Source organism: Narcine bancroftii, chromosome 3 (assembly GCF_036971445.1).
Source record: "Narcine bancroftii isolate sNarBan1 chromosome 3, sNarBan1.hap1, whole genome shotgun sequence".
Classification (NCBI taxonomy): Eukaryota; Metazoa; Chordata; class Chondrichthyes; order Torpediniformes; family Narcinidae; genus Narcine; species Narcine bancroftii.
In genome coordinates this window covers 186,219,051-186,236,890 of record NC_091471.1, presented here as the reverse complement: position 1 = coordinate 186,236,890, position 17,840 = coordinate 186,219,051, and the positions used below count along the sequence as shown (strand labels likewise).

The following is a 17,840-nucleotide window of genomic DNA, read 5'->3' as shown; positions in this document are numbered from 1 at the left end:
AGACAATACTCTCAAAATTTCTCTGTTAAAGGTCTCCCACTTACCAAGCACACCTTTGCCAGAAAACAACCTGTCCCAATTCACACTTCCTAGAACCTTTTCTGATTCCATCAAATTGGCCTTTCACCAATTTAAAATCTCAGTCCAAAGACCAGACCTATCATTATCCATAATTATGTTGACACTAATGGCATTATGATCACTCGATCAAAAGACTTCCACTACACATATTTCCTAACAGGAGATCCACTATTGCACTCTCTCTAGTTGGTTCCTCAATATATTAATTTACAAACCTTTCCTGAATACATTTGAAAAACTCTAACATGTCCATCCCTCTTACAGTATGTGAGTCCTGTTAGGTCTGCTTTGTTCATGAATGAGTGAGACAAACACCAGACTGAGTCGAAATCAGGGTTCTTTGTTCTTTATTACCGGATTGTAACACTTGCGACTAACCATGTTAGTCGGAGAATGCATTCTGCCGTTATCAGCAAAATGGTGATTTTTTATACCCTTGGATACATGCTTAGAACATCATCATATCATTACTTGTCCAATGACTAAAACTGTTGCTATCCTTTCCCTGCTAGCTTCCTGCCTCTCAATCCATCAATGTCTTTCTTATCTTGTAAGTACAAGGATGCATTCACATCTTGTTACAGCCCTGTACAGGGTAACTCCTTACACATTCCCATCTCATGATGTTTTACCTAACAGGAGTACAAGGACACCTCCCCTTCTTGTTACAGCCCTGTACAGGGTAACTCCTTACACATTCCCATCTCATGATGTTTTACCTTACAGTCCCGGGCAATAGGTGGAAAATGAAAATCACATACTATTGCAAATTATGTTTTGTGCAACTCTCTACAATTTTACTCCTCCAATTCCTGCTGACTATTGGGAGGTCTATAATATAATCCAATTAATGTGGTCATCTTTTCTCATTCATCAGATCCATCCATAAAGCCTCAGGCAATGGGATCTCCAGTCTGTCTTGACTGAGCACTGCTGTGATATTTTTTTCCTACTAGCTCCCTCTTTTGTCTAAAAAAATGGAACTTTGCACCAGAGATCTGCCAGTCTCAATCACACTGTCACAATTTCATGAGCTCATCCATGCTTAAAAGATCATCAACCTTTCCTACAATACTCCTTGCATTGAAATAGATGCAACTCAGAACATGATTCCCACCATGCTCAATCATTCTACTTCTGTTTTTGTCTGCAAGTTTAATATCATCCTTTCCACAACCACCCCACTATCTGCTCGAAACATCAGTTATGTATCTACCTTTGCAACATAAAGAAGACTCTTTGACCTGTTGAGCTTCTCCAGCATTCTGTGTTTTTACTTCAACCACGGTGTCTACAGATTTTTATGATTTACTTCACTATCTGCACTGGCTCCACCCAACCTCCATTTTAATTTCTGAAGTGACAACTGGTCTAACGCTTGCCAAAAATACATAATACGAGCAGCAGCTCATGAAAAGAGAGAGAGAGAGAGAGAGAGAGAGAGAGAGATCTGTTAGTATTTTGATAGATATTAGGACTTGCTCAAAGGCACAGCTACAAATGGTGGAATGATTAAATTTGGAAAGATCTCAGAATTGGAGTTGAAGGGTAAAGGGTTAAGGATAGGTGAGCAGATTGAAAGATTAAAAAATCTCTATACCACACCTAAATCACAAGACTGGAATTTCAGATTTTAAGCCATATAATTTTTGTGGTGCAAGATATAATTGGTGCATAAAATTGTATTGTACCAATCTATATCTGACATTAATAAATGATGTCATATTATCAGAGCACAATTTTAACCAATATTAATCTTGAATATTTTTCCTCAAGTCCATCTGTTTTGTGCAAGCCTGATTTTGATTTGTGCAAGCCTGGTTTTGGGCTATTGCTTTGCAATAGAAAATACATCTTGGGATACCCTTTTGAATCCTCCATGTCACTACACATTGGCAGAGTCATGGCTGGTCCTAAACTATCTCTAAGAAAACATCTTAATTGAAGATAGCAGAAGAAAGTTCTATTTGACAAATCATATCTATTTTTTTAGCTGTTTAAATGTCAAATTGTCCTTGCTCATAACAATCTTCAAAACATTTGATCCCTTTACGGTGCCAAGTGTCCAGGATATTATTTCCTAATGTCAGTGATATTAACTCATTTTGATACAAGGATGTTTTTGAAGATAAGCCCACTTTTATACCTATACATTTATTAATTTGTTGCCATATCCATATTTTAGAATGGAGTTATCTATCTTTCAAGACAATAATTTAATATTCCATTTGTAAATGGAATACATTCAACCTTTTGGTATGACTTGGTAGAAATTTTGATAAAAATTATAAAAGTGGATTTTCCATTGGAACCATAACTGAATTTATTGAGCAATGTTATGGTTATTGGCACAAAACTATCATAATATCAAATACAGTTCCTGAGGATTGCACTAGCAGTAGTCAGGAGATATATAGCTGTTACACGGAAGGCCGACTCCCGCCTACTTATTAATCACTGGAATATGGAAAAGCAAAGTTGTTCCCCCCGGAAAAGAAATCATAATCTGAGAAAGAAATATGACGTGTTTGTTAAAATATTGCAACCTTATTTGAATCAAACTGACTTAAGGATATAATTAATTTCCTGAAAAGGTTTAAATAATATAGTTAGGTTAATAGCGTTGAATTCCTGAAGATTAAGATATGGACTAATTAATGAAGGCATGCTCAAACACCCCTTTTTTGGACAATTTTTTTTGTTAGCAGTTGAGGGGGGGGGGTGATATTTGATCAATCATGTGAAACTCTGTAATTTTAAAATACTGTTTATATGATATATGTAATAATATTCTATATGAGCCTTGGAAAAATTAAAACAAAATATTCAAAAAAATTAAAAATCTCTTTGAATAGGAGAGATCAAAACTTGCAAAGTCTCCCTCTTGCAAAGTCCTTAAAGATTCCAACAATTGACAGCTCAGGATTTCCTTTTCTAGAGACTTCCCCTGGCAACCTGATGCTGTGAAGAGGTGTGGCCATGAGCGCCGACTAATTTTTTTATATATTTCCCAATTTTGCACTCACTTCTAATTAACAAAACTTGTTAAAGTTAATTTCTAAGGCCATCAATTATTATTAGAAGACATCTCACGCCGAAGAGAGTAGCCAAAGTACCCAAATGTAAAACCGTGAAAGAAAGAGATGAGAAAGAAACTGAGATCGAACAGGATACTCCTTTGATGTTTGGAATGGCTACCACAGTGATTAAAAAGCAGTCAATGGATATTAGCAAAGTTTTTAAAATGTGGCCAAAGAAATCAAAAATAAACTCGACATGGTTTTGGATTCATTACCATAAATAGAAGAACGTCTGATGACATTGGAAGCGGATGGGGATATGATGAACAATCAGCTGGACAAACTTGCGCAACAAAATGAGTCTTTGATTGCTGACAACAGAAAGTTAAAAGCACGAGTAATGAATTTAGAAGGACCGAGTTGTTGAAACAAGGTTCGCATTCTAGGTCTGAAGGAGGCCATTGAAAAGGGTATTACTTATCAAATTGTTCAGTGTTGAAGGGTTGGAAAAGATTTAGTGCTGGAAAGAACACACCGCTCTTTATCTTTGAAGAACACCAGAATATTCCAGATCAGTTATATTACGCTTTTATCACTTTCAAAAATAGGAGTTAACTTTGAGAACGGCTTGTTCAAAGAAATAACTAATTTTTCAAGGACTACGCATCAGACTCATGGAAGATTACTGCTCAGAAGTAGTCGCTTTTCATAGAGCCTACAAGGTAATGGCAGAGTTGTATAAAAATGGTTTCAAACCTGCCTTACTCTGCCTGGCAAGATTAAGGATCACCAATGGAGATCAGAAGATATTTTTGCATTCACCCGAAGAGGCTTGGATGATTGTGAAAAGAGAGATCGTCATGGTGCCAGCAACCTCAAGATGAGTGAACTTTTGCTACTCGAAACTGGACGATTTCAATTTAAAAGAGGGGAGGATATTTTTTCCTCTTCTTCAGTCTTATGAAGAGATAAATATTTATATGATGGAATCACTACATGTTAGTCAATTATATACTAAGAGCATTAGAGGATACCTTTTGGCAGTCTAAATGTTATTATTTCTGTTGATTCTCTGAGTGTATGTGCCAATACTTTTTTTGTTTGTTTTATCTGTAGATGATATACTTGCTTATATTTAAAAGAAAGGGGAACTATTTGGTATGAAAGTGTTTACTAGCAATAGACTGTTTGGTTGTTTAAAAATTTTTCTTCTTAAAATATTTATATATTTTAGCATTAAATGTTGAAAGTGACTAACTGTTGCCAAGTGAGTGGATGTGCACAAAGGATGATTCGGAATATTTTTCAGACACTAGCAGGGACTTATCAATGTCTGGATGATTTTGTTTGGTTTTATTACAGGGAAGAAATATACTACGTGTTCAATTAGGAGCAGTAACAAACAACAGTGGAGGAAATGAGGGTTATAACAGATTTTTTGAGCTGGTCACATTTTCTTTTATGGACTTTCATGTAGGGAAGGGTTGGAAGGGAGGGATTTGTTTAGGTTATCAAGATACAAGGTTGTTATTAACAATTTACTTCTTCATGCTTTTTTTTGCAGCAATAATCTGAAGCTGTGGCCTCCAGAGTAAGGATGAAACATATCCCAATGCATCCATTTACTTTTGCTTTATACTAGAAATTATTTGAACGATGGCACTTATTAAAATTATATCACGGAATGTGAAGGGCCTGAATGGACCCATAAAATGAAGAAAAGTACTTGCTCACATCAAACATTTAAAGGCAGATATTACTTTCTTTCAAGAAATACACATTAAAAAGGCAAATAAAGATAGACCAATGTTCAAATGGGGAGAACAATGCTATCTTTCTTCAGAAGCTAAAATCAGGGGCATCTCCATTCTAATCCAACAAAATGACCCATTTGTATTACACAATAGTACCATAGATAAAATGGGGTGCTATATTATTCTCACTGGGACATTACATAATAAATTGGTTGTTTTTAGCTAATATTTATGCTCCAAATGTGGATGAATCTTTGAAATTATTTTTGCTCTTTTATCTAAATATTCACAAATTTTAGGCAGGGATTTCAACTGCGGTCTAAGCATGGTGTTAGACCATTCTTCAGAAAGGCTAATCCCTCTAAATCAGCTTTGGCAATACAGCCCTTTTTATCTAACATGGGAATGTCAGATATACGGAGATTTTTGAATCCCACTAGTAGATTACTCTTTTTTCTCAAAAATGCATTGTATTTATACCAGGATAGACCAGTTTTAATTGATAATCAACTGATTAATATGACTAGAACATGTGAATATCAAGGAATAGTTATATCAGATCATGCTCAGTAATTTTAAATTTGGAGTTTCAAAGTATTCTAAGTACTAAAAAACAGTGGCAATTTAATACTATATTACTTAGAGCAAACAGTTTTTGACATTTTTTTTTAAATAAAATCAGATTCAATTTTTTCTTGATTTTAATGCAACCCCAGAGGTTTCCAATTCAATAGTCTGGAACTCAATGAAAGCCTACTTACGTGGTCAATTTATTTCATATACAACAAATATAGTATAAACAAAAAAAAAACCAGGATAGAAAGAAAGGATTTGATCAATCTGATGAAATGGACTGATCTACAATTTGCCCAAAATAAAGACGCAAAATTATTTAAGAGAAGAACTGAATTCAAAACTAAATTTGATCTACTTTCCGCTCATCCAATTGAACAACAGATATTGAGAACTAAAAGTCAATTTTACATCCATGGAGAGAAATCTGGTAAATTGGTAGCCAATCAATTGAAAAGTATTTCAGTTAAAAAGCAAATTAATAGGATATGTCTCCCTGAGACAACCCTCAATCACTCTAAAATAAATTACAATTTTAGATATTTCTATTTTAAACTTTACTCTTCTGAAGTTAACAATGAATATGATCTGGTGAATGATTTCTTAGATCATTTGGACATTCTGATGATATCTCAGGAAAACCAACAAAGCATGGAGGATCCAATTTCACAAGAGGAACCCCCAAAAACAATATTTTCTTTACATCTCTGGGTCCAGATGGATTTCCATTAGAGTTTTATAAATTATTTTCTAAACAACTTACTCTGCAATTAAGCTTAGTACTAAATTATTCATTTCGAGAAAGGAAACTACCTCCTTCTTCCAGTGAGACTCCTATCTCTGTCATTTTTTTTAAAAAGGGAAAGATCTAAATGATTGTGCATCCTATAAACCGATTTCTTTACTCAATGTGGACATGAAGATTTTATCAAAATTTTTAGCATATAGAGAACATTCTACCAAGAATAATAAATTTAGACCAAATGGGTTTTAATCAAAAATATATATCTTACCATAATATTTATAGATTAATGAATATTATATATTCTCCTTCTTCCTATCCTAATGAATGTATTCTTTCCTTAGACGCTGAAAAAGCATTTGATAGAGTAGAATGGCAATATCTATTTGCCATTTTATTAAAACTTAATTTTGGACCAGATTTTATTCAATGGATAAAACATTTATATGCATTTCCAATAGCATCAATTCATACTAATTGTCAACAATCAAAGTTTTTAAAATTACAATGAGGCACAAGACAGGGTTGCCCCTTAAGCCCCCTGCTTTTTGATCTAGTGGTTGAGCCATTAGCTGTTGCTTTACAAGCAAATGAAGAGTTTAGAGGATTGTTTAGAGGACCTATTGAACATAGGTTATCTTTATATGCATATGAACTTTTATTTTTTTGTGTCCACTCCAGAGGTATCTATACTAAAGATATTGTCGTTAGTAAATTTGCAGGTTATAAACTTAATCTACACAAGAGCCATTTACCACTAAAGGGCTCACTTAATTTAATTATTCATCCAAAATATAAGCATAAACCATACAACAGTTAATGGCATGGAAACAGGCCATCTCGGCCCTTCAAGTCCACACCGGTTCAGTCAAACAACTCCGCAAGACACCCCACCTATTCTCCATGCATAACCCTCTTACCCCCTCTTATTCATGTATATATCCAGCCTCAAATGAAAGAATTGACTCTGCCTCAACTATTTCCTCCGGAAGATTATTCCATTCAGCCACCACTCTCTGATAGTGAAAGAACAATTTAAATATCAAGGTATCATGATATCTAAGAATTTTAAAAACCTCTAAAGAAAACTTTGCAGTTTTATTTAATCAGACTAAAAAAAACTACTCTCTGGATGGTCACCACTTTCTTTAACTATGGTGGGTCGTATTAACTCATTTAAAATTAATATTTTACCAAAATGTTTATATTTATTTCAGTCATTACCAACATTTATTTCTAAGACTTTTTTTGACACATTGGAATCAAGATTAAGTAAAAGTTATCTCCAGAATACAAGAAATGACCGAGGGCTGTCATTACCCAATTTTAGATTTTACTACTGGGCTATGAACATAAGGAATATGTTGTTTCAGTTTGACATTAGTGATGTCTGTCTCAATTGGATTGAAATCCCTTAAGAATACTTCCTTGTGGGCGGTATTGGGTTCACCTTTACCACTCTCTATTCCAAAATTAACAAAGAATTTAATAATGAGACATAGACTGAAGATTTGAAGTCAATTCAGGAGTTTTTTTTGGAATTTTGGGATTTATATTTACTCGTCCTATTCTATTTAACCATCTATTTCAACCTGCCATTTTAGATGCAAGCTATGAAGGATGGAATCGGCTAAGAATTAAAACTTTCAAGGATCTTCTTATCCAACAAAATTTTGCATCTTTACAACAACTGATTATGAAATTTAATCTGCCAAATAGACACTTTTTTTTGGGTATTATCAAATTAGACATAGTATTTGTTCTAAACTTTCAGTATTTTAACATCTTCTGCATCCGAATTTCATAGATGAATTTTTTGAATTACAATTTGTACATAAAGGTATAATATCCAAATTCTATTATAAAATATTGAATCTAAAAACAGTCTCTTTAATCAGGATCAAAATTGAATGGGAGATTGATCTTAACATGTCTCTTTCAAAAGAAGATTGGATTTCAACTTTGGCCCTGATCCCTGTGCACTAGGCACAGTTTGATTAAATTTAAAGAGGTGCATAGAGTACACTTTTCTAAAGTTAAGATCACTCAAATTTACCCAAATATTGACTCAATGTGTGACAAATGTAAAAGTTTTGAAGCCCCTTTGATACACATGTTCTGGTTTTGTCCCAGTTTGGAAGAATATTGGACTGATATTTTCATAACCTTTTCAGCCATCTTTGGGATCAATCTAGAAAGAACCATGTCCATTAATGGCAATGTTTGGCTTCTCCAGAGATCTAAATCTAAATTTAACATCTACAAGGTCTTATCATTTTCTATATTCTGGCCAGAAGAGAAATATTGCTAAAATGGAAAGAGGACTTTCCACTCACCCATAGACAATTGTTACTGTATATCATGTCCTTTCTAAGTATGGAAAAAAAAAAATCAGACATAATGTCAAGATTAAGATCTCTTTTTATAAGACTTGAGGTCCATTTATGGCTTATTTTCACAATTGGAATGATCAAGGCGCAGGGATGCAGTAAATGGGCACTTTTGCTCGCATCTCCAGAGGCCATTGCTCAATTTCAAGTCTGCTTAGAATACTAATTTCAACCTTGGTTGGTGGCTGGGGTCAGATTATCAGAACCAACTTTTTTCTTCAGATTTTTTTCTTCTTATACAACACATGGATTGAAATATGTCCATGTATTATTATTTCTATATGATATCAATTTAAATGTATATTTAACTTATAATATATTCAGAATATATTTGTTTCATGATAAAACTCAATAAAAATAATTTTTAAAGGATTTCCTTTACTAAATAACAAAGGCCTATTCCGCCTTTCCTGATGCAAACCACCTCAGCTCTCAACTTATTTCTGTGAGTGCAATGCGATGAGAAACTCAGCAGAAATTTTGTGCATTGCATTCCAATCACAGCATCTGCAGTCTTTCCCGTTTAACTCATTTCTGTCAGGGATTTTAGTCTGAAGTTCAGGGATGCAGTGTCTCTGCAGACAAAGCTTTTCTGCTAAGAGAATGAGATCTCACCCTCATATTAGTTTTCAATCACCATCAAGATTCAACATATAGAAGGGCAGGAAATTGCAACATACCTGGCTGGTGTCTCCATTAACAGCGTCTGCTGCATCAGTTTCCTCTGCAAAAAACAGAAGAACCATGAAAACTAAAAGAACTCTCATCACCTATGATCAATGTGTGGGTGTGCTGATCACTGCATTTTCTCCAGAAGTCACAAGAATGAGTTTACCAATCCTAATGTCAGAGAGCTCTTCTGTGAAGGCCATTCTTTGCTCACAATGTGGCCTCTTGCACACTGGAGAAACCATATGAAATTCTGCTGAGTGGATCGTTGACCACCCCTGCCTGGCCAGCAGGCTATTTCCATAATTCTCCTTTACTTCCCATTCCCATCACCTCACAGCTTCAGCAGTTCCTCATGTGACTGAATCCCCTGCTTTTAGTGCCCCCCCATCCCCCCCACCCCCAGACAGGCCAATGGTGATTACAGCCTCTACATCACCCCAAACATTTCCTGCTTCTCTGCCATTGAAAACAAAGGTGTACGTCCATGAAATGAGTGTTGGAGAAAGGGCCAGTCACCCAATCTCATTGACTCAAGAACATCTTGGCTGATCGGACTGTTATCACATGAAGATGAAACGTTTTATTAATAGAACATTGCAGCATAGTACAGGCCTTTCAGCCCACAATATTACACTGACATATGGAAACCTACTCCACGGCCATCTCATGCTTCCCTACCTCACAGCCATAACCCTCAATTTTTCTTATATCCTTCTGCCTGTCCAAGAACAGTGGTGGATTAACTACCACCCAGGCACTAGACTGAGTTTTAGTAAGGCCCCCCCCACCCGATCTCATATTCCCAACGCCCTTTGGCCCCCACCCTTTGTCCGACCCTGTGATTATGGTAAAACACAGAAATCCTGGAGGAACTCAGCCGGTCTCGTAGCATTTGCAGGAAGTAAAGATACCTTGAACAGGCCCAAAACGTCCATAGAACTGCTTCAGCTTCTACAGGCACTGTGAGACATGCTGAATTCCTCTACATTTACAACTCAATTACAAATGAGAGTTCAGCTTCTCCCTTTCATTTTGCTGAGATTTCATTCAAAACAATTTATAAATTACAGGTTTACTAAAACAGACTAAATATCCCTGCAGCGAAGGAACAAATTAGGCTTTCATTTATTAATAAAACTTGATTATTCAAAATCACAGAACAATGATGATTAAAACCAGACATATTGTTCAAACAATCACTACCACCTTTGGCTGCATTATTTGAAGAGAAATCACTGATATAGTTTAATATTATATAAATTCAACAATGAATTTAATGTGCAAACTTTTTTGCTGATCCTACCAATTTCAATGAAATGTTAAAGTGGTGGGCACCCCCGCCCCACCGGGCAGGGGGAGGTCGATGTCCCACCGGGCAGGGGGAGTTCATCATCCCCTGTCCTGCTCAGGCCAGGTGGACAACCACAGAAACCCACCACAGCCCTGGGGGCAGACACAGGGAGGAAGGGCCGCAAATGTCCCACCAGGTATGGCGCATCATTCCTCCAGTACTTCTGTATATATGCATGCTCTTCTCCAACCTGCAACAATGTGGTCCATTTCTGCTACTTTACAAGTAGTTTCGATGCCTCAATGATTTCGTTAGCACAACAGAAAAGAATTACCCGGCTGACTCACTTGCCCAGAACATTTCATCTACTGGGAGGCTACCTGAAATTTTTAATGAAATCAAACAAACACAAAGGATGAAGGAGAATAATAAACCTCATTATTTTTGTTCAGTCAGTTTAATCAGACCATAATGCGTTGGGACCCCTTACCTTTCGGGATCCTAGGCTTCAGCCAACTAAGTCTAATGGTTAATCCACCACTTTCCAAGTTCCTCTTGTAGCAGCTTCCATCACCACCCCCACGCGAGATCTAAAAAACTTACCTCTGATAAACTGCCCTAAATTTTATTTATTTTTTCTGACAGCTCCAGGGCTCTCTGTACTTGGGCAGACAACAAAGCCTTCCGAATTCATGCCCCTTCTTATTATACCTTCTCAAATTCTGACCACTTTGCTCTGCCTCCCTCAGCTCGCAAAAGACAACTTTAATCAAGTCAAGTTTATTATATAACCATATAAACATATAACATTTTACAGTATGGAAACAGGCCATACCAGCCCTTCTAGTCTGTACCGATTTACATGAAACTCCATTAGTTCTACTTACCCACTCCCTTGCCCATAACCCTCCAACTGCCTCACATCCATGTACTCATCTAACCTCCTCTTAAATGATAGAATTGACCCTGCTGCAACTACCTCTTCTGGAAGATCATTCCACTCAGCCACCACTCTGAGTGAAGAAGCATCCTCTTATATTACTCCTAAAGTTTTGCCCCCTAACCCTTAACTTATGACCCCTTGTTCCAATCTCCCCTACCCTCAGGGGAAAGAGTCTATTCACATCTACTCTATCTATTCCCTTCATAATTTTAAATACCTCTATCAAATCCCCTCTCAACCTTCATCTGATTGTAAAAGTATAACCTGATGAAACAGCACTCTCCAATCCTCAATGCAAAACCAGATATAACACACATACAGACAAACCATCCCATGTGGGATGAGTCTTTATATAGACAAATAAATAAAAATATTGTTTCGTGAATATGAGAGTGGTGGATGAATGGAATAATCTTCCAGAGGAAATAGTTGAGGCAGAGTCAATTCTTTCATTTGAGGCTGGATATATACATGAATAAGAGGGGGTTAGAGGGTTATGGACGGAGAATAGATGGGGTGTCTTGCGGAGTTGTTTGAGTGAACCGGTGTGGACTTGAAGGGCCGAGATGGCCTGCTTCCATGCCATTAACTGTTATATGAGAGTCTTGAATGGATAATGTGAGCAGTTTCTTTGGTCGTTCAGCATTTTCACTGCCTATGGGAATAAGCAGTTCTCCAGCCTAGTGGTGCTCGCACTGATACTCTTGCATCTCTTTCTCAATGGGAGCAGCTGAAAGATGCTGTGTGCATGCCTCTTCAGACAGCCATCTCAGGAGAGCTCATTGATTGGGGTGGGGGTATGGGGGGGGGGGTGGTGAGGGAGACTCCAGTGATCCTCTTTGCCAAATTTATGGTCCTGTGGATTGACCTTCCATCCATTTCTTTGCAGCAACCATTCCACACTGGGCCTTTTCACACTGCAGTGTAAAATGAGGATTCCTGGGAAATTTTCCTGGGATTCCTCCCGTGAACCTATGGTGTGAAAAGGTCAGCCCAGGAATGAGGTAGGGCCATGGCCTTGGGAAATTTTCCCAAACCACCCTCTCTCTGTGATGTGAAAAAGCAAATGGCCGAGCAGGGGAAGCCTTGTGATGTCAGCGTTTGCACGCTGCATCATGAAGGCATTTAAAATTAAAAGATACATACCCCCTGTCAACAGCAGGCCACTTGGGCACGCCGCGACAGCAGTAATTGCGGAATGAAGGCCAGCCTTGTGAACCTTAATCACTCCCACAGCTGGATTTCCCAGAGTGGTTCCAGCTGTGTGAAGGATTATGGGAAACAAAGACTGCCATTGAGCTGCCGTCGTGACATGCCAAAGTTTGGGGGGGGGGTGGGGGGCGGAAAGCGAGCGAGCAACTGATGGATGGAGAATGAATTTACTTTTACTCCTGTGAGTGCATAATGTACCATTAGTTGGGGGCGGGACATCCCCCCCCCAAATTGCCAGGAATTTAGACCCGGTGTGAAAGGACCAGGAGGTCCTGAATTCCCGGGATTTTCACCAGGAAAAGTAGGCTCCCCTGCGGTGTGAAAACAACTACTGTGATGTAGCCAGCCAGGATGCTCTTGATAGAGCTCCTATAAAAGGTTGACATAATGGTGATCAGTAGCCTTGCCTGCTTCAGCTTCAGTCTTCTCAGGAAGTGCAGTCACTATGGTGCCTTCCTTACAAGTGAGGAGATGCTGAGGGTCCATGATAGGTCACTAAAATTAAGTGAACTCCAAGGAACTCTCAACTACAGAGTTGCTGATAGGTAGTGGAGGGTGATCATTTCTAGTCCCCCCTGAAGTTCACAATCATCTTCTTTGTCTTGTCCATGTTGAGACTCAGACTGTTACTCTCACACTATTTCACAAGATTTTCCACCTCTTCTCTGTTGTGAGACTCATCATTGTTGCTGATAAGGTCAACTACTGGTGTGTCATCTGCAAACCTGAACTGTATCTAGCGATGCAGTTGTGGGTCAGTAGTCTAAACAAGAGCGGAGCCCTAAGATGTGGCAGTGCTCAGCCTCAACGTTCTGCTACTGTCCTGTGGCCTTTCCATTAGCAAGTCCAGAATCCAGTTACAGGGAGGGGTATTGAGTCCCAGCAAGGACAGCTTCTCCACCAGCAACTGGGGAATGATCATATTAAACAACAAGCTGAAGTCAATGAACAGCGGCCTGGCATATGAGGTGTCGTTCTCCGGGTGCATCAGGATGGAATGAAGTGACGAGTCTATAGCATATAGTGGAACGGTTTCTTCTATAGGTGGATTGAAATGGGCCCAGCATCTCTGGAAGGTGTGCTATGATGCGTTCCATCACTAGACGCTCGAGGCATTTCAAAATAGTGGAGTTCAGTACCACAGTCATTGAGACCTGTAATTGTTGCCCTCAAAAATATAATACAGGCAAAAATGACACATTGGTCACATGGTAAACATACAGAGGAAAAGGTGAGATTATAGGCCGATGAGCCCAACTTCAGTGGTTGGTAAGATTCTGCAGTCCATAATTAAGGATGAGATTTCAGGGTACGGAAAAGCACAAAATAAAATAGTCCAAAATCCACTGTTTCCTCCTGGTGAGATCTTGCCTGACAAATCTGCTGGAATTCTTTGAGGGAGTAATGAGCAGGACAGACAGAGGGTCAGTGGATGTAGTTTACTTGGATTTTCAGAAGTCCTTTGGCAAAGTATCAAAGATGAGGCTACTGAACAAAATAGGAGTGCATGGCTTTTACAGGAAAGGTACCAGCATGGATAGGATACATTTTATAGCATAGCACAAGCCCTTCAGCCCACAATGTTGTGCTAAGCCAGATGATCTCAGGATGAGAGGGCTAATGTATGAGAGGCATTTGATGGCTCTGGACATATACTCACTGGAGTTTAGAAGGACGAGGGGGATCTCACTGAAACACTTCAAATTTTGAAAGGGTTGGAGAGAGTGGGTGTGGAGAAGATGTTTCCAGCAATGGGAGAATTTAGCATGAGAGGGCACAGCCTCAGAATGAAAGGACGTCCCTTTAAAACAGAGAGAAGAAATTTCTTCAGCCAGAGGTTGGTCAATCTGTGGAATTTGTTGCCACAGACAGCAGTTAAGTGCAAGTTTTTGTGTGGATTTATAGTGGAGGTTGACAGGTTCTTAATAAGAGTGTCAAAGGTTATGCAGAGAAGGCAGGCAATGGGATTGAGAGGAAAAATACATCAGCCAATAATTTGAATGGTTGAGCAGACTCTATGGGTTGAACAGCCTAATTCTGCTCCTCCCTTCAATGTTCGAATGGAACAGAGATCTATTCTAATCCTTCCACAATACCCTACAACCATTTCATGAAGCATGATCAGTTTACAGGCTGTGGATAAACCACAGCAACAACAAACTTAGAAAAATATTACAAGATGCTTCAAAGGATTGTTATGAAAAACAAGCAGACTGACCTGCTTCTCACGGAGTTTAGTCTGCAGATGTTTCACCATCACAGGAATCATTATTCTGTTAGTAAAACTAAGTAAATTCCAAACTAGAAATGCTAAATTCTTTCAGTACGACAATTAGAAATCAAATAAGATTAACATTTTGAATATAAAGTGGATTATGGGAGATTATTTGCTCCGATAAGACAGAGCTGCTGCTGGGCTATGCTATGGGAAGGTTAACAAAAAATCTGCAGGCAACTAAAGTGAGAAGCAGGGGAAGATGAGCCTGATTTTTAAAAGCATCCATTACCCTGTCAAAGCCAGGAATTTACAGGGAAGCTGCCAGGTTAGTTAGACAGCCTTGACTCGGAGAGCCCCTGCTTCCTTTTGCACTCTACCTCCAGGCAACCAGTGATGAGCACCTCCATTGAAAAATGGTGTCAGCACACTGCCTCCAATAAGGGGAAGGGCACAACAGGGTGAGAATGGCTGCTGGCACAGACCAGTGGAGATGTGGATGGCCCCTCAATCCTGGCAGTGGGGAGGGGTTGGGTGGGAACGCAGACCCCTGCAGGTGGGTGGGGTGTAGGTGGGCATCTACCCCTGTAGGTGGGGGGGCGCACCCCACAGATGGAGAGTTGGATGGGCGCAGATCCCAGCAGGTGGAGGGGGTTGGGTGGGGGTGGATCTCAGGAGGTGGAGAGAGTTGAGTGGGCGTGGATCCCAGCAGGTGGAGAGGGTTGGGTGGGCACAAATCCCCACAGGTAGGGGGGGATTGGATGGGCGCGGACCCCCGCAGGTAGGGGGGACTGGGTTGGCGCGGACCCTTGCAGGTGGGAGGACTAGGTTGGTGCAAACCCTTGCAGGTAGGGGGAATAGGGTGGGCACAGACACCCGCAGGTAGGGGGAATAGGGTGGGCACAGACACCCGCAGGTAGGGGGAATAGGGTGGGCACAGACACCCGCAGGTAGGGGGAATAGGGTGGGCACAGACACCCGCAGGTAGGGGGAATAGGGTGGGCACAGACACCCGCAGGTAGGGGGAATAGGGTGGGCACAGACACCCGCAGGTAGGGGGAATAGGGTGGGCACAGACACCCGCAGGTAGGGGGAATAGGGTGGGCACAGACACCCGCAGGTAGGGGGAATAGGGTGGGCACAGACCCCCGCAGGTAGGGGGAATAGGGTGGACACAGACCCCCGCAGGTAGGGGGAATAGGGTGGGCACAGACCCCCGCAGGTAGAGGGGACTGGGTTGGCGCGGACCCTTGCAGGTGGGAGGACTAGGTTGGTGCAAACCCTTACAGGTAGGGGGAATAGGGTGGGCACAGACCCCCGCAGGTAAGGAGGACTGGGTTGGTGCTGACCCTCGCAGGTAGGGGGGGGGAATAGGGTGGGTGCAGACCCCTGCAAGTAGGGAGGGATTAGGTGGGCGCGGACACCCGCAGGTGGGGAGGGACTGGGTGGGAGCAGACTGCAGATAGGGGAGCATTGGGTGGGCGCAGACCGCTGCAGGTAGTGGGGCATTGGGTGGGCACCGGCATTGACCCCCCTCCCCCCCCCCATCCTATCTGTTGGAGCTGGAACATGCTCCATTCCCCCTCTCTCCGATCCGTGGACCGGTCTTCTTCCACCGACTCGCTCTGCTCCGGGACCCTGGTAACAGAGCGGGCAGGGACACACTCACCTCCGTCTGCTTGCCTGTTGGTGCCCTGGGCCGCCTCGCATTCTCCCTGTCCCTCCATACCCGGGCTGAGGAAGAAGTCGGCCGCATCCTCAGCCCCGGGAGCGGCGGCGCTTCCTCCGTCCATGTCCTCGGCGCTGGTCACGCCCGGAGGCTGCAGAGAGACGGGGGTGGGGGGGAGGCGGGGGGCCGAGAAGAGTGGATGGAGAGGCAGATATGGGGTGGGGGGAATAGAGAGAAAGGGAAAGGGAGAATGGTTGCAGCAGCCGAATCAACCCAGCGCAAAACCCACAGCAGCGAGCGAGTCCGCGCAGAAGCTCCAGCGCCTGCCGTGCAACGGCGGCCGGGGAACGAGCCAAGAACCCCGCCCATGGCCCCCAACCCCGACCACACTCCTACCCATCTCACCCTCCATCAACACTGTGATTCCTAAAACCCCAACCAACTTATCATCACCGCTCGTCACACCCACCCCCAACACCCAAAAGCACCCACCCCAACCCTACCCCAGTCATCACCACACATCACAACCATCCATCACCCACAATCCTGCCCAACACCACCTTCATTATCACTCCACACACCATCTGACCTCACCCATCACCACCTGACTCTACCCATCACCATCCGACACCATGCATCTTCACCCAGCCCCAACACCACCCATCCCATCACCACCTGACCCCACACATCACCTCCAACCACCACTGATCAGCCCTGACCCCACCCATCACCCACTGACCTCACCCATCACCACCCAACCCCATCCCACTCATCACCATCCACTCCACCATCATCCTGACCTGACCCATCCCCACCCATAACCATCTGCCCCCACCCAACCCATCCCCACTGGGCCACACCCATCACTATCCAACCCCACCGAACACCCTCACCCCCACCCATCACCATCTGACCCCACCCCCACTCATCACCACCCATCACATCCAACCCAATCCATCACTCCCAGCCTTCATTGTGGGTGGGATTGGGAACACATAAGAAGGTTGGATCTGGAACACTCACTGTGGGGTTGACATGGACAGGATGGACAAAAGGCCTGCTTTGGTGTTGAATGACCCTGCCATTCACCTGGCCCCATCCATCACCACCTGACCCCAGTCCCACCCCTCACCCCCGATCCCGCCCAACACCACCTTCATCATCACTCCCACCCATCACCATCTGACCCCACCCATCATCACCTGACTCTACCCATCACCATCCGATACTATGCACCTTCATCCAGCCCCAACCCCACCCCATCCCATCACCACCTGG

The 17,840-nt window shown here is 41.6% G+C and overlaps 1 protein-coding gene across 1 annotated transcript in view; it reads right to left on the bottom strand.

Moving 5' to 3' along the window:
• The window catches only part of LOC138757933 (clathrin light chain A-like), a 52,344-nt gene extending 35,183 nt beyond the window's left edge, over positions 1-17,161 (bottom strand). Inside the window, exons 1-3 of the mRNA XM_069926090.1 lie at positions 17,144-17,161; positions 16,563-16,713; positions 9,241-9,284 (exon numbers count right to left, since the gene is read on the bottom strand). Of these exons, the coding sequence (XP_069782191.1) occupies positions 9,241-9,284; positions 16,563-16,713; positions 17,144-17,146 (198 nt within the window). The 5' untranslated portion in view covers positions 17,147-17,161. The remainder of the gene's footprint in view (positions 1-9,240; positions 9,285-16,562; positions 16,714-17,143) is intronic.
• Positions 17,162-17,840: the final 679 nt, after the last annotated feature.